Consider the following 22,876-nt stretch of genomic DNA (forward strand, 5'->3'; position numbering starts at 1 on the left):
TTGTTCCATCTGTTTATAATGGTTAAAATACATAACCTTTCCATAACTCATGATAAAGTAACAGTTTTCATTAGTAATCGAAAAGATTTACGAGAAAAAAGTGAGGCTAGAAATTCAAGAACGAAACAAAAGTAAACATTCCAGATACACAAACATGTTAAATAGGAAAATAAGGCCCCGAATTACAAATTCCTTTTAACACCATTCTTGACCGTGTAAGCCAACCATGGATCCCAAAGAATTCAAATTCATCCATGGAATCCTGTCCGAAGATCGAACTTCGAACCCAGCCGATAACTATAATAAGAGTGCTCTGTTCTCTTCTACAAACGTAAAATTAAGGGAATGACCCTAGAGAAGGGCTTGAGCTCAGCTCTAATAACTTTTGGTACAATAAGAGGGCAGGCTCGTGTTTTACAAACTGAAAATGCTCAATCAACGACTTCAATAAAAGGGGCCACAAAATCTAGTTTTAAGTTTTGATAACTACTCACCCATTCCCTGGATAAAAATTAATAAAAAATTACTTGTTCTTTAGGGGTGGGGATGTAGAAGCGAAGGACAGTCATTCGCCTTTGCCATTTTGCTGGGAGGCTACAAAATTGCGAATGACTTCCATGGCCAACTGGTGAGCGTTTTTGTTTTGCAGCTTAGCAAGTGCATCCATAGCTTCATATGTCTCCTTGTCAGCAAAAAGCTTCAGGTTGAATCGAGTTGGTGCCTCCACAGGACCTTCCCACTTTTCAACTATCTCTTTAAGTTTCTCAAAGCCCTAAACAGAAGAATTAAAGTCTATATCAATCCATCAGTAGTCAAGATTCTACTAAAAAAATACTGGACTATAAATTTTCAAGGTATCAGGATATGTGGACATTCTTGATCCTTGAGATCAGCCAAATAAATTAAGGTTGTCTTTGATACCATTGCTGTTTCTACCTGAAACATTTTGGGTTGATCAATACAAATTGGCATGTAATTATTATTCAAGGATGTTTATAGTTGAAACAGACATACCTTAAAAAATGGTGGGAGGCTTCTTATAGAAATGTCAATTTGATGTTTCAGGTAGAAACAGTGATGTACCATACACAACCTAAATAAGATGTTCTAAGTTCCGCAGATGGCCCAAAGGTGTAAAAGAGGGGAAAAATAGTTTTGCATCTCACCATACGTGTTGTGAAGCTGCCAAATGATTCCTTTGCCTGTCGTTTGCGTTTCCAGTTGTAGAATAATGGTTCTAAAACCTTCTCCAAATCATGAAGCTTCACCTTGTCCATGAAGCATTTTGCTAGTGACATTTGATTGGGTGTTCCCCCAAGCCAAATCTGTTTTCACAGAGAGACAGCACATCAACTTAGTTTCTCCTGTTGCATGAAGAGGTTTGTGATGTCACCTATAGTGATGCCACAAACCTAAGTCCTAACTACCTAAGAATTTCTTTTCCCGGATTTCAGTTGTACAAGTGCTATACGTACCTGATAGCTGTTGGGTCCATCACCCACCAGTCCAAGCTCAGCCATGTAGGGCCTAGCACATCCATTGGGACATCCAGTTACCCTTATTACAACTGACTCATTGTACTTGAGACCAACCTGTAATACAAAGAATGTTTGCTTATTAGCACCAAAAAAAATGGCACTGGCCTGCAATCTAGATGTTCAGTTGATATTTCCAATTGGTCTGTGCTTTAAAACACTAGTATAGAAAACTTGATAGTTATAGTAATTTACCTTATCAAATACAGCTCTAACCCGCTTAAGAATGTCAGGTATCCCCCTCTCAGCTTCAGCTATTGCCAATGGGCAAAGTGGCAATGCTGGGCATGCCATCGCAGTTAAGTTGAGGGGGTCTACATACCTAGGATGCTGCCCACATGCAAAACAAGTCAAATTTTCTTGACCACGAATTTACATAGTATTTCAACCAAAGTTACATTACAACATAGACTCCAAGTTATGTTTTGAAAGATAACAATGTCAAAATGCAAGTATCAGAGAGAGATCAAGAAATTGTATAAGAAAATTGTAAGATGATAAATTAAGGGAAACCCCTAAAAGGACATCAAAACCTCTACAAGTTCTACTTAAAGATTTCATGAAAATTCTTACAAGATATATTATAATTAGTACATATTTAATTGCCTCCCTTTACCATTTCCAGCTCAATCATTTTTTTAGAAGTTCAGTAATTTCCCACGCTGAAACCAATGCCTTGGGAACACTGGCCAGTCTGGCCTGTCCAACTAGTAGAATGGGAGCTGTTCTCTTGGCAGTTCAGTTTTCTTTTCTTTTCTTCTTTCTTTTTCTGATAATTTCTCTTGGCAGTTTAGTTATCCCACCAACCCGGAAAGGCTTCCAAAACCAACACGTACCCTCAACCAATGTAAGAAGATATCTTTTCCCCTCATCATGGCAATCATGGTTTTTAAAAACGAACCGGTGACCGAACCGGTCAGGGGTCCAGTTACCGGTTCAAACGGTCTGACTGTTCAACCCGAATGGTCGGCCCATTCTGACAAAAAAAAAATAAAAAAATTAAAAATTGGGAAAACGGTCGAAACCATTTGAACGGTTAACCGGCCGGTTCAGCGGTTTGCTGACCAAAATCAACGGTTTTGGGGGAAAAAAGCGGTTTTGGAGGAAAATGGAACCGGTCAAGTGACTGGTTCCCAGTTTTTCCGGTCCGGTCCATTTATGAAAACAGTGATGGCAATCCATTTTTTTTATAAGTTTCCTTTTCTTATTTTAGTTCCTTGTTTTGATTTCTTTTGCTATTCCATGAACCATCGAATTGGGGTTTTGCATTTGGTACATTAAAATTCTAATCTTTTTACTGAAAGAACATATTAAATAATAGATGCTTCCTTATAATCAGTTGTTTTTTCTTTCTCATGTAAAGAATCGTGTTTCCTCAATTGGACACTAGATGAACTCTGAATATCATTCTACCCTGTTCACACCATGGATTTTGGCATTGATTTTACTGACCATGCATTTAATTACTAGGGTCAAATTATGGTTATAGTATTCTTTTTTCAACCTTTTCTCTTTTCTTTTCTTTTTGTTTGTTTCTAAGATTTGTTTATATTTTTCTTCATTTTCAATTATCTTAACTTGCCTTACCTGACTTGTCATTTGATTCAACAAAACTTTAACATACTTGATCTTTTAAGATCTGAACACTGTTCAGTTCAGTAAAGTTAACTTTAAGAAATTGACTCCAAAATTAAGATAGTTATGTCACAAAAAAAATTTATTACCTTGTATCATCAAAGTATAAATATCTTACCAGTAGCCCAGCCTGTGCAAGAGCTGTTGTGATAGGACGCCTCCAAGCACGGCGAATGTCACACAAGATAATATTCTGGTTTGGTGTGATGCGCACATCTAGGTTATACTTCTCAATCACCTCCCTTAAAGTCTTCTTCATGTTTCCCTTAATACGACCATTATCAACATGGAGCCCACAAAACAGACCACCATCACCCTGCAACATAACACCTGATCCTTCATGAAAGAACAAGGGCAAGAAATAAATCACAATTAACATAATCTCATATGTCAGATTTGGTACCAACAAGTTACTCAGCTGAATGATAAATAACATAGATCCACCCTAAAGACAGTCATCAAGAATCTAAATTGGTAAGACTGAACCTGCTCATGCCATCCCAAATAACTTTGGAATTCCCATTCTGGTAGTTCTCGGAAGGGCTCAAATTTCTTCCCATAGTATTGTTCAACAACAGTTCTGAACTTCTCAATCCCCCATGAGCTGATCAGATATTTCATTCTACTATATTTTCGGTCATCTCTTCTCCCATTTTCTCGCTGTGTAACAACAATTGCTTTAATAGCATATAATATATCCTCTTTTGGCACATAGCCAAGTGGTTCTCCCAAACGAGGGAATGTTGTCTCCAATCTGTGAGTTCTTCCCATCCCGCCTCCAACCTGTAATAGAAATTATTTCCAACATTTGTTACAAAGGATTGAAATAAAACTAGAAAAAAAAAATGCAAAATGCAAATGATAAACTTACATAAATATTGAATCCCTGAGGCTCCCCGTCAGCATCAGTGACCACAACAACACCAATATCATTAGTGAGAATATCCACAGAGTTGTCTGTAGGCACAGTGACTGCAATTTTAAACTTCCTTGGCAAGAACTGAGTACCATAGATGGGCTCTGGAGAATCAGGGAAATTTGTTCCATATGAGTTGTCATTACGGGCCTTCACTACTTCAGGAGGCTCTGCTGACATAATTTTCTCTCCATCAACCCACATATCATAGTAGAAACCAGACTGAGGGGTCAGAAGTGCAGCAATGTTTTCTGCAGTCTCCTGTGCGAACAAGTAATCTTTTCTTGCAAACGGAGCTGCAGGAGCAAGGACATTTCTGTTCAGGTCACCACATGCACCAAGAGTTGAACCCATGTTTCTTATTATAGTACTCATAACTGTCTTGAGATCCTTCTTCAAAACGCCGTGTAGCTGGAATGTTTGTCTGGTTGTCAGACGAAGGGTTCCAATTCCAAACTGGTCAGCCAAATCATCCATGACCAAGTAGAGCCTGTTTGGGACTTTACCACAAGGATTCTTTGTTCGGAGCATAAATTGGTATGACTTAACACCACGTTCATCTCTGTTATACTGCTGATAGCTTCCATGGAACTTGATCAATTGTGTGGCAGCTTCATTTATGTTAGGGGCTTCTGATAGTAGCTCTTCGTTGAGAGGGAACCTCAAGTAATTACTTTGTTCTTTGAATATCTCAACCTTGCTACGCTTAGTCTCAGTGGAAGTGTCTTGCTTTACTGGCTGCAGAGGGCAACAAGATGCCAAGATCAATTATTAGAAATCCCTGATATGTTCCTTGTTCACTTACTGCAATTAATCCAAGATGCAAAACCTAATAAGACAACGGTTTGTTCATATATATAACCTAAAACTAACTGCTCATACTTGAAATTTCATTCAGCCTTTCTATAAAGAAACAACAACATAATGACTATATCCTCCATCGACCGTTTAAAAAAAAAGATTTCTTCTTTCTTTTTAATCTCCGTCAGAAACAGTTCATTCAAATTGATAAAAACCGAAGAATCCTCACCGTTGAAACAGCAGTTACAGGAGAAGATTTCGACACCGAAGCCGGAAAAACATGGACGCACCTGTTCAGCGGAACCAATCCAGACGGTTTCAAACCATTGAACCGCTGAATCCGAAGCTGCGGCTCGTTCAACACAATGGCATTCGTAGCTCCTACCGACGTAGCCATCACAGACAACAATAAGAGTTGACGAGCTCCGATTCAGAGCCAGAAGCAACGGCAGCAGCAGAAAATGGTAGGGTTTTGAAGCTCAGAATCTCAGACTGTCCACACTCACTGGTCGGAATCTTTCTACCGGCCAAACGTGTCGGATAATTTTTATTGTTGTTTGGGTGGTTGCGATTTGCGAAGTTGGACTCGAATAATCTAATACATTTTAGTTTTACACAATGATCAATGCTAACGTACGCAAGTACGCTATTTAAGACCTGCATTAACCAGATAGGCAGATACACATGACATCACCAAAGTGCCAACTGCCAAGCCAAGTGGAGATCGAGCGCATTACGCATGGTGAGCACGGTAGGATAGACCCGTAGGAAATCCTACTTGGGCTTTTGCAAATACATTGTATGTGGACGTGCTTGATGGAGTCGTAGCGCAATTATTAAAATTTGAGTTCATTTCTAGCTACGACAGGGGTCGCAGCGCAAGATGTCACTTCATCTTATTCAAAGGTTAGGGTGGGGCCACAGCAGTGGATCAAAGGTTTTGATTTGTTGTGTCAGCGCGGCGCTACGACACTACTGTTGTAGCAATTAGCAAATGTTAGTTTGTTAAGATCAAAGGTTTTGTCTGTTTTGACGGAGTGTGGTTTCGGAATGCCTCATCGGCAAATCCTCGGGCCTTTTTGAGTTCGGCCTACCAACCGTTGGATTCATGTATCTGAGCGTTGTACGGTCTTTACGTGATTTCCCTTATATAGTGTTGACGATGGCGTCTCTGACCTTTTTATAACAGTGACCTTCTGTACTTGGCCCTGCAGCAAAACAGCAGGTAATATTGGATTTGGATGATTGGATCTGTTTGTTCATGTTGTGCGTGTATATATCATCAAAATTAATTTTGATAATCTAGGGTTGGTGTTGTATTGATTAAAAAGTGAGGATGATTTTTGATAATCTAGGGGTACTCCTGTCAATCCATATTCTTCTAAGGGCAACAGGGTAATTCTCGCGATGAACCAGTGTGGAGCATTTGTCGCAGCTTGCAGGTGTGTGCTTTTGATGCATTTACTCCCGACATACTTATGAAAGGTCGTGGTGGGTCGACGCCTCTTTGGCTCCCATCTACGTGACCTCAATCTATGGGTGGTTTCGCTCCTCATCACTCCTCTCCTCGGTGACTCCGACTGTAAAAGTGGAAGGTATGTTCACGTATACTCCAACTACTACTTACTCTCTTGTTGTGGTCTCAGATTTGATCCTTGAAGTCTTTGTCCCTTACCAACATTCTTAGGCCTTTACCATCCTTTCACTCTTTATTTAAGTGGGACCCACAACTTTTAAAACTCAAAAATTACTATCCTACCCTCGACTTCAGATTTGGCAGCAACAATTATTGCCATTTGTGGGAAACGACTTGATATATTCCTTTTAAGAAAAATCTGAAAAGCTTCAACAATGGCTGCTAACCAAGATAATGCCCCAACTGCTCAAAATATGGTTACACATGAGCAGTTCAACGTTGTACTTCAACGTCTGGACCATTTGGCCCAATAGTTGGATGAATTACGACACCCGAAAGGAGGCCTTCCACAAAATGGTTGCCCCGCTAGGACCCAAGAACAACGTGGCAGAAGATCTTCGCCTAGTCTCAGTAAGCCAGTGTCTAGGCGGACATGTTGGTGGGGACCCCTCGGTCCCAACGTCCGTGACAATCTGAACAATCACAGAGATCACCACACCAACCACATTGCCTCCAACTGCAGCAAGGACGACAAGAGGCGTTCAGGTCACCACAGCCCCCCTCATTGGTCGGGAGTTGGTCGTCGCCACGCCTCTCCCCCATAGGTCTTGGACCTTTGCGATCACTTGAACGATCGTCATGCACACAGAGCCCAATACCCAACCCACTCAGAATACTCTACGAACCATATGGACCTCACCCAAGTGAGAGAACCCCGTGAACAAGCCAAGGTCCTGATACCTTAGATCGATTAGCGTCTCAGAGGCCTCCAAACACAAATCGATGCCATTCAAGACAAGATTAGGTAGGTCAAGGCGGGGAAGGGTGATGTTTGCACTAGTCAGCCAACCTCGTCTAGTTGGACGAAGGCCTTCAATGACTCCATCGCTTCAAAACCACTCTTGGAAAATTTCAAGGTGCCCACTCTTGTGACGTATGATGGGAGTAGAGTCTGAAGGACCACTTGGGAGAGTTTTCGAGTCTTAATGCTCTTTTATGGGTACTCCGATGCCTTAATGTGTAGGGCCTTTTAGGGCACTTTTAAGGGAGCCGCACACAGATGGTTTTCCATGCTCCCCTTGGTCCATCAACTCTTAGGACCAATTCACAAACATTTTTTCGGTTCACTTCGTGAGCAACCAATAGTGCCGAAAGACTGTCATCTCCCTTATGTTCGTTAAGCAAAAGCCTGGGGAGAGCCTTAGGGCATACAAGAAGCTATTCAACCAAGAGGAACTTTGAGGTTAAAGACCTCGACCCCTCAATGTCCATGGTTATCACCATCAGCGACCTCCACCTAGGACCTCTCAATTGGTCTATTTTTAAGCCACCAACTAAGAACAAGGTCGAGTTCCTTAAAAAGGTGTAAAAGTACATAGCGGATGAGGAGGTCGAGGCCAATAAGCATATGCAAAATCCAGAAGTTGGCCCTAGCAAGAAAAAAGAAAATACAGAGATGGACTAGCTGACGGTCTCAACAACAAGAACCATGACAAGAAGTCGCCAACACCATCATTTGACAAATACACTCCATTGAATGCTTCCCGAACCCATATCCTAATGCAAGTAGGGAAGTGGGAATATATGAAATGACCCACCAAGTTGAAAAGGAACCCCAGAAAGGAAAATCCCAAATAGTACTACAAGTATCACCGGCCACAACACTAAAGACTACTACGAGTAAGAATGGCAATGGGGCGGGTTTGGGGTGGGGTACCCCCTCCCCGTTCCTGCCCCGAAGTCAAGATACTTTTCCCTGTTTGCCTCATTCTCGGTGGCGGGGCGGGTTTGGGGTAGGGCATCCACTCCTCATTGGGGACGGGTAGTCCCCGAATTTTCCCCGCTTCAAGGCAATTTCTTAAAAATTATTTATTTTGTGAAAAATTTACACATAATATAGGAATTTTGGGGTATTTTAGGAATTAAATTATAATACTTTGGGGGTACTCCAAAAATGAAATTATGGGATTCTAGGGTTTTAAGAATTTAGGGAAAACTTAGAGATATTTTAAATATCAATATTAAACCTAGAGATATTTTACTAATTTTACCTTCGGGTTTGGGGAATTATATACAAAACCCGTCTTTACCCCATCCCCGATACAGGGAAAAAATATTTTCCCCGTCCCTACCCCGTTAGGTGCGGGGCAGAGCAGGGCCTTGATTTTACGGGGGAAATTGCTATCCCTAACTGGGATCTCAAAAATGAGATTGAGTCCCTCATCCAACAGGGACATTTAAAAGGTTATGTCAGTAGTGAAGTACTAGCATTGTTGTCAGTACCAACACCGACCGACCCTAGCCTAACCGAACCTTATCAGGGGTTGTCGAAGTCATTGCTAGTGGCTTGGCTGTGGAGGGTGAAACCGCCTTGGCCAAGAAGGCATATTCTCGATAGTTAAGCATTGAGCATAGGACCCCAAAGAATTAGAGGCTGGAGGAACTCATCTCCTTCTCTGATGACGATTTAAGAGGGGTCTCCACACCTCATGATGATGCATTGATGGTTTCAATGATAATCACCAACTATGAAGTGAGAAGGATTCTCATAGATGACGGCTCTTTAGTTGGTGCCCTATTCTATGAGGCATTTGAGAAGATGCAGTTGACCCTAGACTGACTACAACCTATTGATGTGCCATTATTTGGACTCTTTGGGGTAGCCATGAGTCTAGAAGGGATAATCACCTTACATATGACAGTAGGGATATATCCTCGACACGTTACTCGAATGATAGAGTTCTTGGTTGTGAAGGTCGGTTCACCCTACAATGCTATCATTGGTTGGCTGACCCTTCATGCACTCAAGGCCATCATATCTTCATACCACCTCATTATGAAGTTCCCCATGGAGCATGGTATAGGGTTGGTTAGGGGAAACTAGTAGGCAGCCAGACAATTCTACATTGCAACACTAAAAGGCAAGAATAAAACACCCCTACTAGTAGAAGGGCTTGACTCAGGGACGACCTCTCCATTCGAGGCCATCCCTTAGAAGACCTGACCTTAGTTCCCTTGGACAAGGTTGAGCCCAAGAAAATAGTACAAGTTGGGTCTCTCCTCCCTTGGGACAAATTTTCTAAATTGGTAAGCTTCTTTAAAGCCAATACCAATGTATCTGCTTGATCTACCATTGATATGCTAGGAATTGACCCATTGGTCATTACTCACAGGCTGAGCATGGACTCGAGTTGTAAGCTGGTTTGGCAAAAGAAGAAGAAATTTGCATCGAAAAGCTGAAAAGTGATTGGAGAGGAGGTGGACAAGTTAATCAATTCTGACTTCACCAGAGAGGTACATTATCCTAAATGGCTATCTAATGTGGTCATGGTTAAGAAAGTTAATGGGAAGTGGTGCATATGCATTGACTTCACATATCTTAACAAAGCTTGCCCTAAAGACAAATTTCCCTTTCCAAGAATAGATCACTTGGTTAATGCTACGATAGGTTATGAGCTCTTGAAATTTATGGATGCATTTTTAGGCTACAATCAAATACGGATGCATCCCAACGATGAAGAGAAGACGTCATTCATCATTGAGTATGGAACCTACTGCTACAAGGTGATGCCTTTCGAATTGAAGAATGTTGGAGCCACATACTAGAAGTTGGTGAACAAAATGTCCAAGGAACATATTGGCCAAGATGTTGAGGCCTATGTCGACGACATGATTGCATAAAGCCTTAAATCAAGCCAACATATTACTAAGACTGATGAAACGTTGGCATGTTAGGAAGTACAACATAATGATGAACCCCACTAAGTGTGCCTTTGGGGTCACGTTGGAAAAATTCCTCAGATTTGTGGTCTCTCAATGAGGAATTGAAGCCAATCTTGAGAAAATACAAGCTATCCTTAACATTGAGCCCCTATGATTGATCAAGGAGACTCAGAAGCTCACTGGCCACATCGCAGCCCTCAACTGATTCATGTCTCAATCGGTCGATAGGTTCTTACCCTTCTTCCAGGATATCAAATAGTTAAAAGACTTCCAATGGTCAGAGGATTGCCAAAAGGCCTTTGACGAATTAAAAGCATACTTGGCCTCACCACCGCTACTCAGTTGACCTAATCTAGGGGAAAACCTCTTCTTGTACCTCTCTATAGGGGACAAGGCGATCAATTCAGTACTGGTTTGGGAAGAAGATGGGTTGCCGAAGTTGGTATACTATGTTAGCAAGGTCCTCCACGACATCGAGACTAGGTATCTTGAGGTGGAGAAGATAGCCTTCGCGACAGTGATCTTGGCCAGAAAATTGAGACTTTACTTCCAAGCCTACACTATAGCAGTTTTTACCAACCAACCTCTGAAGCAAATACTAGAAAAACCAGAGACCTCGGGTTGGCTAATTAAATGGGTTATAGAGTTATCGGAGTTTAAAATCCACTACTAGCTGGGGCTTGTAGTCAAGGTACATGCTCTAGTAGATTTTTTGGTTGAATGCACTTTTTAGTTACAATAGCACCCTCAAGCAGGAAAAGCCTCAGCCCTCTTGGACTTTGTATGTGGATGGATCCTTTAACACTAGGGGAGAGGAACTGACCTCATCCTACTAAATCTAGATAACACCAAACTGGAATATGCATTTCGGTTTGACTTCCCTACTTCAAACAATGAAGCCGAATACGGGGCATTGCTTATTGGTATCCATTTAGCCAAAGACCTCGGAGCTGAGCACATTGAAGTCTTCAATGATTCATAGTTGGTCATGATCTAGGTAAAAGGGGAATATGAGGCTAGAGAACCCAACATGGCTAAGCACCTAAGTAAAGTCCAAGAGTTGGTTAGATAGTTCCAACATTTTACTCTACATTAAGTATCACAAGCAAAGAGCTCCTAAGCTGACACCTTCTCCAAGCTAGCCAACTCTTTGGGGTCGGCCCTTGGCCGCACCATGCACATGGAAAATTTGGCACATCCCATCATCAAAGAGAAGCAAGTGTGCCCAATTCAGGTTAATCTTCAAGTTCGGGGTAGGGATCATATTCGTTGTTCTCGACCCCGATTCTGGAATTCACCCCATTCCCATCCCCGATCCCCGATGGGGATAAAATTTGTCCTCCATCCCTGATCCTTGATGGGGATGGGTTCTCTATGGGGACCTGAATCCTTGAAATTTTTTTTGATAATTTTTTTGAAAAATAAAATTACTTAAAATAAATAAAAAAATTTAAATTATAAACAATGTTTTAAATATGTTTTGATATATAATATAAATAATAGATATATACATACATAATCAGTGTCGAGGTGGGGCAGGGACCTCAATCCCCATCCCTAACCCCGACCCTGACCCCGATTGAGGATTCCTATTAATCCCCGTCCTTGTGCCCACCCTGCCAAAACAATCCCCATCCCCGACCCCATAGGGTTGGAGAAGTCGGGTCCCTGTCGGGGATGGGGAAAATTGCCATCCCTACCCATACTTGCCTATTTATAACATGGGCAACTACTACAAACAAAAAATGAGGCACAAAGAGTTAGATGACAATCGACATGATATGTCATACTAGAGAATAAGCTATACAAAATATCCTTCACACTACCTTATCTCAGATGCTTAATCCAAGACGGGGGTGAATATGTGTTAAGAGAAATCCATGAAGGCCTCTACAACAACCATCTGGGAGGTAGGGCCCTTTCACAAAAAGAATTGAGACATGGATATTTTTGGCCTTCCATATAGAAGGATTCAATTCAACTAGTAAAAAATATGACCAATGCCAACAACACTCTAGTATATCCCACTGGCCTTAACGACCATCACAACAAGAACCATGCAAGGTTTCTTCTAGAAGAACATCGTTTGCCACTTTAGCATTCCGCACATGCTTGTCATTGACAATGGCCGCTAATTTGATGACACCAAGTTCAGGGAATGGTGTCTAGACTAGGCATAAGGCAACAATACACCTCGATTTGTTATCCTCAAACCAACAGACTGATTGAGGTCACCAACAAAACTATCTTGGATGGACTGCAAGCTAGATTGGACAAAGCCAAAGGACTTTGGGCAGATGAATTGTCTAGTGTACTATGGGCATATTGGACAACACCTCAAATGAACATGGGAGAAACTCCATTCAATTTAACATATGGAATAGAAGTTGTCATCCCAATAGAAATCGATCAGCTGACGCGTCTGACAGAGGCATACAATGAAGCCAAGAACAATGAAAAACCTAAAAGCAACCTTGACCTATTAGAAGGCACTTGAGAACAAGCTAAGATCAAAGTCTCTACTTACCAACAAAGAGTATCAAGATACTAAAACTCTTGGGTCAAGGAACGTCACTTCAAGAGACCTCATTCTCAAAAGTTATTGTCCTTGAGCCTAGTGTTGGAAAGCTTGGCCCAAATTAGGAAAGGCCTCACAAAATTAGACAAGTGGTAGGGCTAGGCATCTTTCGACTAGAGTACCTTGGTGGAAGACCGGTACCTCATACTTGGAACTTGGAGAACCTTTGTATCTACTACCAATGATGCAAATTGTACTTGAAGAAATTTAATGAAAACAAAAATTCATCTCTGTTTAGTTTGCCTGCCTTTGTATATGATCATTCTCACTTTTTGGGTTGCCAAAACCCCCTTGGATATTGGCCCCAACCCGTGGCATATAACCTTTCATAGGTTACACATCCAAAAGGCCCCCTCGGCTAGACATGAGACCTTGGGACTTCGACCAACCTTATTAAGTGTTTATGGTTAAAGGCCGCAAATTGACCTCATCCAAAGGCCAAAACACCTAGGCTGAAAGAGACGAGTCTAAGCCAACTACTCACTTACCTAAGAACAATGATACACATACACTTAAACTAAAAACATAGTTTTACAAAAAAAACAAGAGTCTTGTATTTATATTCATTCATTTACAAAGTGCCTAAAGGGGGGCATCGACCCCTCTACTTTCGTCTCCATGACTTTGACCGACCTTTAGCCCTCTAGGAAGGGATCCAATCGATCAACATCAAAGTTCAAGAAGAACTTCGATACATGGACTTTGCAATCCTCGTATCCCTCCAAATACGCACAAGAAGCAAAGTGAGCCAAGTCCCTCTGATGCTCCTGTGAGGACACTTGTAATTGGAAACAACCTTGGTGAATGATTCCTCAAGCTTCTGCTCTATTGACTCAAGGGCTGACTTCATATCCTTCACCATGTCCCTCTTGGCTATAACCTTATCCTCAGCCTTTTCTCAACGCTCATACTCCTTGCAAGCCTTGGTCTCGACTGATTCTTGTGCCACCTAGCGATTGACCGATCGACTTCCTCTTGTTCTTGCTGCAACTGTTGTATTAGAACCCCCACTTTGTCGTAGAGGTTAACGGAGTAGGAAACCATTTGAAAGAAAAATACAAGTCAGACATATCAAAAGTCTTGACTTAACTTAATCACAACATAAAAGGATTCCAACACTCACCTCGACTACCTTATCCAATAAAGAATCATGGACCAAGTTTATCAAATGCTTGGTTTAGGACTAACGATATTCCTAGAAGAACCATCCCCACTGCAAGCTATTGACCGATGCTTGTGATGGACAAACTGTCCCCTTTTTGTACATTCTAAGTTGGCCGGAAAACCCATCGGTTAATGAGTGGTTCTTCATCCAAGGGAACAAACAAACGAGGGCAACCTACTGTGACCCACCAGAAGGTCCCTTGGCTTAGCGATCTCTCACCGCTTGCTTCTTCACAGCTCTCAGATCTTGTCCTCCTTCAATGGGGTGCTTTTGAGCCGCTGATTTCTTATTTGAGGCCTTAGTCTCAGCCTTGACTCGTGCTATGGTTACTTCCTCCTTTGGCTACCTTCGAGGTGTCCCCTCGGCTACACCCTTCTTTGCGGTCCTCTTTGAAGTAGTTGCCTTCATCAGCAACAACATCTTTTGCTTGTCTTCCATCTCTGCAAGAATGAACAAGCAATCTGTTAGAAAACTAAAGCGCAACAATAGGAAAAATACTTAAGTCACAATTTGCAAGCAATAGGATTGTGCATAGAAAGGGAGGTAGGACTAAGGCCGACCACTATTATCCAGTCAAAGGCACATCTCTCCATCGCCACCAAAAGGTTGAATTGTTGACCTGCCATCAAATAATATCAATTATTTTCAAGAACCTTATCTTTCTTTATAAAATATTAAAGTTGTGTTCAAATATCTCTCGTCCTTGGTGAAAGCCTAGACTAATTTATCCTTTGAATCAAGAATAATGAGGGGATCTACAAATATTATGAAATATAAATTTTCTTTCCATTTCCTATTCACAAGAACCCTTTTTAGGAGAGCATGGCCATAAAGGAGACTCCTCCAAGAGCAATAATGTAGGTGACCCAAGGAGGTATATATAAAAAATCAGTTTAAGGGAAGTAGATATTCTTTAGCATGGTACTCAACAAGGCTTTTTGTTCACACAACATATCCTCCATTTCTCTTCTGCCCCTTGACAAAGTTAACAAATTTTCCATTCAACTTATTGCAAATAGAATCAGGAATTTTGAAATAACTCATATATATAGAACATTGGGGTAGGAATTGGGTTTGCTTTTATTAGAACTTCTCTATTTGCTTGGTTCAATGAGCCACATTTCTAGTCTTGGATTTTGTTGTTAGTTCATCAGTCATTTCAGCAAATATTAACTTTTTATTATGGCCAATGGACTTGGAGGCCTAAATATTTCAACTGGCCTCTGCCTTCTTTGATCTGAAATCATTCTTGACAAGATTCATGTGAACTTTTGAGGAATAGTTTTGCTGAAGGTAACTTCAGATTTTTGCAAATATATACATTGTCTTGATGCTTTGGCATATTCGACAAGAGAATGCTAGTGATTAAGGGTGGCCATGAGCCGAAAAGCTCGGCTCAGTTTGGTCTAAACCGAGCTTCGAGCTGAATTCTAGCCTAAAATATAGCATCATTTGCTAATTGAGCTGAGCTTAAGCTTAGGCTCAGCTCGGTCCAAACCAAGTATGCTTTGGCATACTCGGCTCATCTAAACTAAGCTTTGAGCTGAAATCGAACCTAAAATATAGGCTCGTTTGCTAATCGAGCTAAGCTTGAGCTTAATAAAACTCACCTCATGAGGCTCATGAGCCTAATCAAGTATGTGTACATAGGTTGTCACCTCGGCTACTAAGGGAGACCTCAGCTCGGAGTCTCAGCCACTAAGGGAGACCTCGGCTCAGCACCTTGACAACTTAGAGAGATCTCAACTCAGCACCTCGGCTGCTAGGGAAACCTCAGCTTGACACTTCAGCAACTAAGGAGGACCTCAGCTACTAGGGAGATCTCAGCTTGGCACTTCAGCGACTGAGGGAGACTTGCAATCAAAGGTAGCCAAGCTCAAACTTCTGAACTTTTGACTTGAGTTGAGCTTGAGCTCAAGTCTCTAATTCGAATCGAGTTGAAGCCCGATAGTTTATGAGCGAGCCAAGCTCGAATAGCCAAATATTCAGCTCGACTCGACTTGAATCTACCCCTAGAAGTGATGATTGAGGCCCAACTTTTCCATGACTTTGATAATAAAGGATCCTTCTAGGTGCTCATAGACCTTATTAAGGCCTAAGGGAGTCTACTGATATTTAAGACATGAACAATGAACAAAATTTTCGAATTCTTAGACAAAATTTTAACTCATTCAATACTTCTAATTTATGGGTACCGATATGTTGCTTGAATCCACTTGACATGTATCACATCTCATCCTTGCAAGCTGGTTGAAGACAAGAAAACAATATGCTACTTTAGTGATTATTTAACATCAATGTTACATGGTAAGTAGGGGTGGCAGCTTTTCACCCAACCCGCTGAACCTGCCACCCAATCCACCCAGTATCTTATCCACACAACCCGCCCATTTAAATGGGTTGGGTTGGGTTGTAGATAATCATTCGGTTAGCCATTACAGACATAAGTATTAATTCCTTAGTTTTTTTTTTTAATTTTCTTCATTTGAATTAAATAATTTATAATTAATGCATTAATTTTCTATTAATTATTGACTAAATTTAGTTTTATCTTGAATCAACACACTTTGCTAACATAAATCCAAATCGATTTAACCCGAGTCCAGACTAATTCAATATGGTCCGACCCGAATCCGAAATAGACCGGGGCAGGATGATTTGGTACCGCTTGCTTTGCTCAATTTGGGTTGTCCAATCCAACCAGCCGGGTTGATCCAAATCCGAAACGGTTCTGGACGGGATGATTCAGTGTCTGCATGCTTTGCCCAGTCTGGACCATCCGGTCCGACCAAAGCTTTTAAAACCATATAGCAATCTCCCTTCAAATAACAAATTACTCCACTTTGAATAATATGCCAATCTCCTTGTAGAAGGGCTAAAAGGTTGAATATAATTGATATTCCTCCACCAAGTGCTATAGAAAAATTAAGGATAGTATTTACTTCATGGTTGTTTGGCACCGGAACATTATCCCATGCACGAGATACACAAACATAAAGATATTAAATTCCATTCAATATTCAACGAAATACAATTACAAATTTTATTAAAAAGTTATTATACATATAAATGATTACTAAGCAGATATTGGATGTCGGAGTTGTTGAAAGTATCGATTTCGGTGGATTGCAAAACAAATGGAAACTCTTAGCTTTTACCGATTATGTACTGTGAGTAATTCTCATTTTTGTTTATAAAGAATTTATAGAGTTCTTTAAAGAAAAGAATAAAAATTGGATCAATTTATAGATAACAAAGAAAATGAAAGGCAAAGAACTAGTTGGTGAGATTTGTAGATGGACTTTGTTTACAAAAGTCATTTTTGGATTTGTAGATAGACTTTCTTGGTGAATTTAATTTGAAATGAATGGACAAATTGGTACAATTTTTTTGTATAGAATTCTTATAACTTTACACCTTGCCAATCGAATTCTCTATTTTTTTTATAAAGTTTGTATTGTTTTTTTTTTTTTTTTTTGTAGAAATTAACTTCAGTAGTAATTGGATGGGTATTTGGGATATTTTCTTTCCTCTTGTGAGGATTCTTACAAAGGGGGTCTACTTGCAACTCTGTCAAAAAGTTCAAGGGAAGTGATTGTAACTATCAAATTTTAGAGGAGGTTTCTACAACAATTAGAATCTTTAGGGGAGGTTTTAGCAATTTATCCTAATTTTTAATTCTTTTTTCTGATTTTTTTGTTGGTAAAGAATTCTTGTTCTAATTGAAAGTAGGCTTGTACAAGTACATAGGTCAAATTTGAACCAAATCAAGGCATTTTTTAATTCAAATTTGATTATACAAAGGGTGATTCAAATTCGATACCATATATGACGAATGGGTTCGACTATGATATGGGAAAAATAACTGACCAATAAACTGAAATCACAAACGTGGGAACAAATAAGGTGTTATTTATCAAAATTCATGAGTGGGTTTTGCTTGGTCAAAACTCTTTCCATGTCATATCTTTTTTGCATCATAGATTTTCCCATGACGAATATCTGAAAGTCATTGTCGAATTTAAATTCAATTATTTAATTGAATATTCAAATCAATTTGAACTCAACAGGCTAATAAATATGTTTGTATTGATATTGAAGAGAAACAAGGAAGAAAAAGTTAAAATCAACTTGAACTCCCAACGTAAGACAGTTGAAGAATAACAAAACATGTTTTCAAATGGCCGTTGACCCGGATGGTCAAACCGTTTACCAGAAACTATCCAAGAAACCAGTTCTGTTTTATCCCAAACCCGGTCCACGGCTAAAAACCATTGAATTGGTCAATGACCTGTTACACAAGCGATCGAACCGTTAACCCATTTGACTTGTTTAACGGTTTTTGTCCTTTTTTATTTCATTTAGCTTTTTTGTCAAAATAGGTTGTCCGTTCAAACCAGATGGTCGAACCATTAACCTAGAAACAAGTGTCTAGAACGTTTCGATTCTGGTCAGTTTTTAAAACATTGCCCCAAAACAACCAACTTATGATCCTTTTTCGCACATTAATGGCATCTATAAGGCTTGAATGCCAACGTTCTATATGTCGTTCCTTGCTTCTTCTTATCTCAGCAGCAAGATCATTGTTAAAACAATCGTTTTTCATTCTTTATCTTTGATTTAGTTTGTCTTTTCAATAGTTAACTGATGTAGGAATATCTGGCCAGCCTGCAAATCTTGACACGTGGCATTGGCTGAATGCATCTTGATCGTCTATCATTAACTACTATCAACCACTCCCAACTATTCATATATATCATGGGATCCATCAGAGAATGAAGTGTTTAGATGGGAAGCTAAGGTGTTTACTTCTCTACGCTGAAATCTAAGAACCCAATGACACTCATTAACCACTTGCATCTACATAATAACCATCTGGCAATCTCCTTCAGCCTAAATCAAAGCATTAGGAAAGTTTTCAGTGTTCTATCAATTTGGAATTTTCAAGCCCAAGTTCCTTGGCAGTTTTGGTTTTTTTTTTTGACCGACTTTGGGACATGATCATTCCATGCAACAACTCTCATGAATAAGTCTTATAGTAGCACTTAATGAAGACAAGGTCACAGGTCAGGGAACCATATTCTGGATTTTTTCAAATTCATACAAGGGTATCACAGCATAGCACAAAGTTTTCCAGGTTGAACTACAATCAGTATCATTGGATATCATAACATGGTATTCTTTTTGTTTTGAGTTGAGGCCCTGGTAAAGGAGGCCATGCTGAATATTTTATTGCATTGTGGTGTAAGTTTAGCTATTAGAAAAGAGTTACATCACTAGAGCAGGATTATGATATATAAAAACCATCAATGGAGATCCCTGCTACAGAAACCGCCAAAATAGACCTCTTTTCTTGTAGTCTTGTTCGATGCTTCACAATAGCAATGTTAACAGATGAAGCCATATCAATTTAATGAGTACCAATGTAAATTCAATATAATGCAAAATTTTAGCTTCGATTTCAAATCCAGACAAAGCTCATGGGCCCAAAGACAAGTTTAAGGGCCACCTTACAATATTAAAAAAAAAAAAAAAAAGTACAGTACACTAGACTCTTAAGTACCCAACTTAGGAACCAAACAATCGAAGTAGTAACCTACTTCTAATCAAGTTCAGTGACTATTGAACCAAAACAGGTTCAGATGGCACATTGGATTTCTGGCATTATGTTGTGCATGAGGAAATCAGCCATGTACTTGTAAGCTTTCTCTGTCAAGTGAATACCATCCCAACTAATGTGTGTTTCCGGGTCAGGACAAACTGGAACCCCAGGAGCTCCACACATCTTGGTCAAATCAAAGTTGTAGTCTCCTCCAGTTCCACAACAGGCTTTCTGTAGAGATTTCTCTTCAAATCCTGTACACCAAGATAAAGATATAGGGAATGAGAAAAAAGGGATTCATATATAATTGGTTTTTAAATTTTAATTACTTCAAGTTACAAAATGATTGTTTGTCCATAGCAGAAGAAAGAGGACTTACCAAGAGAAGGAGCATGGCTAAGTACCCACTGAAGAGCTGTGTAGTAGTCAGCATAAACGATAGTGACATCAGGGTACTCCTTCCTCAGCTGTTTCAAGGCTCTTTGGAGGTGATCGTTGTGAAACATTGCCATGTTATTCAAGCCTTCCAGACACTTGAGTTCATCATAAGCTGCTGGATCATCGCTTTTAAAAGCTGTGAGATAAATTGGTAAGCATCCTATAGGGAAATTCCCGGGAACAATCACTGTCTTTGCACCATGATCTATCACTTTCTGCACAAAACATGAGAGAATGAAGCTTGAGCAAAAGTTCAATCAAGTAAAAACTAATCAATCAATCATGATTATAAATTAAAGACCCATTACTAGCAAAACATAAAAATGGTAATGGTCAGGAGGTAGACAAGGGACTCACTCTAGCAGCATCCTTGATTTTTTGGACGATATGAGGCATATAACTCTGAATCTCTCCTATGCTTTTTCCTTGAAAGAATGCGTAATTATAATCATTCCCTCCAATCTCCCCCACTAGGAAAAGGGCTTTTCCAAGCTTGTGGGCACACTCTAAACAAAGATCAAAGAAAAACACAGTTCAATTACTGAAACTGAATAGTAATCTTCTTAGAACTGTAACCGTGGTGTAACTGAGATAATTTAAATCGTGTTCACTATTGCCACTTACCTGTTTGTGTGTAACAGATGGAATGTAGATGGTCTTTGAACCAACCAAGTTGGACTGAAAGGGAGCTGTTGGTCACCAGAGCTATAATTTTGCTTTTTGCAAGGTAGGATGTGTCAAGTGCTGTAGACCCAGCCACTGCAAAGTTCACTCCATGAGTGAAGTCGGCATCTCTTTCCAAGTAAGGGTTAAGAAGAGGTAGATGAAGGGCTGAAGCTGCAATACATCAAAACGAAAAAAAACAAGTTGGAAATATAATTAGCAATGAACATTCTGAAAAAAAAAAAAAAAACCTGATATGGAGATCAAAACAGAAACGGACCAGTCCAGTAGTCCAGACCACCAACAATCTGAATCTAGTCTGACCCAATCGACCCAGCTTACCCTTACCAATACTGTTCTGAAGCAAACTTGTACAGGCTGTTTCGACCCGCCAGAGGGATTCTTCTAGGGTTTCATTGATAGTTTGAAACCAGTAGTCAGGCGAGTATCATGATCAGACTGATATATTATCCATGAAGAAAACAAAAATTAAGGAAGGAAATATCTAAAAGAATCCCAATAAAAATCTACACCGGCTATATCCAAAAGAAACTAATGAAGGCAGAGAACCTGCTACAAGAAAAGAGAAAACCCAGAAAGATGTGAAGAACTAAAAGGAAAATATAAGAAGGTAGCTGAGCGAACTACTTCCGATACTGCGTTAATGATTTATTACAAATTAGGACTTAATTGGAACATATATAGAAAGAAAGTTTGTATAAGTTACCTATGAAGTCAACCATAAGAAGGCCATTAGAGCAACGATCAGTAGGTTTTTTGAAGTAAGTTTCACCGTAAGGAAGCCTAGCGAATGCAGAATAGGTCCCGATTGGAGCTTCACGAATCAGATTTCCAGTATCTGATATAGAGTCTCCCAGTTGATACATGGCATCAAAGGAGCAACCCTTTGGTAGAGCAGATATAGAAAATGGAAGGAGAGAGCTAATCGATATCAGAAACAGAGAGACCATCGACTTCTTGTTGATGGCCATTGTGGGAAGAACCTAGAATGGGAAGAAGATGAAGAAGTAAACAGAACTGCACTACTGATATCATAAAATACAATTTTGTTATTTAGTTACCAAGTTAAATGTTAGTGGATTAATGTTTACACCAGCACGTGAAGCTTGTTATTTAGTTACCGAGTTAAATATTAGTGGATTAGTGTTTACATTAGTTACTGAGTCAAATGTTTGTGGGTTAGTCATTAGCTGTTAATTATTTAATTTATTGTCACTTGTCGTATTCTTTAGGAATTAGTTGAGTTACTAGCAACGTGATCTTCCTCTGTATGAGGCAAAGTAGTTCACCGATTACTGCACCCAATTTTCAAATTAATAATAGCTTGGTTGCTATTCACTCTACTGTGTGCTTTTTCTTCTATTTTGTGAGATCATTCGTGAGTACAAATTTCTTCTCTCTAGTTACTTTCCTTTGTTTTGCTTTTTCGATTTCTACAATCTGGTATTAGAGCCAGGTTGGTCGTGGGCATCATATTTGGTGAGCTTTTTCTCTTGACAAGATGAAGGATATTCAAGTGTTGGCTGAATAAAAAAGCTCAACAATCAGAATTACAATACTTGGTCTACATGTATGATGTCTTATATACAAGGCCAAGATTTGTGGGAGGTTATCAACGGAAGCGAAGTTATGCAACCGGAGGCAGAGGATGCAAATGGTACATTACGGAAGTGGAAGATAAAAGCGGGCAAGGCAATGTTCGCTTTAAAGACTACGGTTGAAGAAGATGTGCTAAAACACATCCGGGATGCCAAAACTCCCAAAGAAGCTTGGGATACGTTTGCCATGCTTTTCTCAAAGAAGAACGATATAAGGCTTCAACTTTTAGAGAGCGAACTTTTATCGTTAGCACAACGCGACATGCCGATCGCTCAGTACTTTCACAAGGTAAAGTCACTATGCCGCGAAATTTCTGAGTTGGATCCGAAAGCTTCAATCGGGGAAACCAAGATGAAAAGAATATTCCATGGTTTGAGGCCCGAATATAGGGGCTTTGTTGCTGCAGTACAGGGATGGAAAAATCAACCATCACTTGTTGAGTTCGAAAATTTGCTTGTTGGACAAGAAGCACTAGCTAAGCAAATGGGAAGAGTTTCGCTAAAGGGTGAGGAGGAAACGCTCTACACTAATAAAAGCAGAGTAAACTCCAAGCAACACACATTT

At 40.0% G+C, this 22,876-nt stretch overlaps 2 protein-coding genes across 4 annotated transcripts; both read right to left on the reverse strand.

Annotated features, from left to right (window-relative positions):
- Window positions 1-86: 86 nt before the first annotated feature.
- LOC148872437 (sulfite reductase 1 [ferredoxin], chloroplastic) lies at window positions 87-5,753 on the reverse strand. Of its 3 annotated transcripts, none has more exons than XM_088973047.1 (8): window positions 5,117-5,753; window positions 4,042-4,824; window positions 3,657-3,953; window positions 3,289-3,486; window positions 1,731-1,865; window positions 1,476-1,592; window positions 1,167-1,325; window positions 87-772 (listed from the first exon to the last, which is right to left on the reverse strand). In XM_088973047.1, the coding sequence occupies exons 1-8, from the start codon at window positions 5,282-5,284 to the stop codon at window positions 566-568; spliced, it is 2,064 nt and encodes a 687-aa protein (XP_088829173.1). In that variant the 5' UTR covers window positions 5,285-5,753; the 3' UTR covers window positions 87-565. The 3 variants fall into 3 exon arrangements, with proteins under 3 accessions (XP_088829173.1, XP_088829174.1, XP_088829176.1); XM_088973048.1 differs by having other exon boundaries at window positions 5,178-5,511; XM_088973050.1 differs by having other exon boundaries at window positions 4,042-4,890; window positions 5,178-5,511.
- A 13,645-nt stretch (window positions 5,754-19,398) lies between these two features.
- On the reverse strand, window positions 19,399-21,684 carry LOC148872438 (acetylajmalan esterase 1-like). The gene is made up of 5 exons (XM_088967522.1): window positions 21,420-21,684; window positions 20,654-20,866; window positions 20,387-20,535; window positions 19,971-20,244; window positions 19,399-19,845 (listed from the first exon to the last, which is right to left on the reverse strand). Exons 1-5 carry the CDS (start codon window positions 21,682-21,684, stop codon window positions 19,628-19,630), a joined length of 1,119 nt encoding a protein of 372 aa, XP_088823648.1. The 3' UTR covers window positions 19,399-19,627.
- Between the last annotated feature and the right edge of the window lie 1,192 nt (window positions 21,685-22,876).

This window comes from Nelumbo lutea, chromosome 2 (genome assembly GCF_056320005.1).
Source record: "Nelumbo lutea isolate HS-2025 chromosome 2, American lotus-T2T, whole genome shotgun sequence".
NCBI lineage: Eukaryota > Viridiplantae > Streptophyta > Magnoliopsida > Proteales > Nelumbonaceae > Nelumbo > Nelumbo lutea.

Bases quoted from the DNA above. Each gene is read 5' to 3' on its own strand.
- LOC148872438 (XM_088967522.1), bottom strand. From the start codon at position 21,684: ATGGCCATCAACAAGAAGTCGATGGTCTCTCTGTTTCTGATATCGATT. The intron at 20,245-20,386 runs GTGAGTCCCTTG...TGTTTTGTGCAG, and splicing joins AAATCAAGGATGCTGCTAGA to AAAGTGATAGATCATGGTGC. The intron at 19,846-19,970 runs GTAAGTCCTCTT...CTTGGTGTACAG, and splicing joins TAGCCATGCTCCTTCTCTTG to GATTTGAAGAGAAATCTCTA.
- LOC148872437 (XM_088973047.1), bottom strand. From the start codon at position 5,284: ATGGCTACGTCGGTAGGAGCTACGAATGCCATTGTGTTGAACGAGCCG. The intron at 4,825-5,116 runs GTGAGGATTCTT...TGCCCTCTGCAG, and splicing joins CTGTAACTGCTGTTTCAACG to CCAGTAAAGCAAGACACTTC. The intron at 1,326-1,475 runs GTACGTATAGCA...CTGTGAAAACAG, and splicing joins ATGGACCCAACAGCTATCAG to ATTTGGCTTGGGGGAACACC.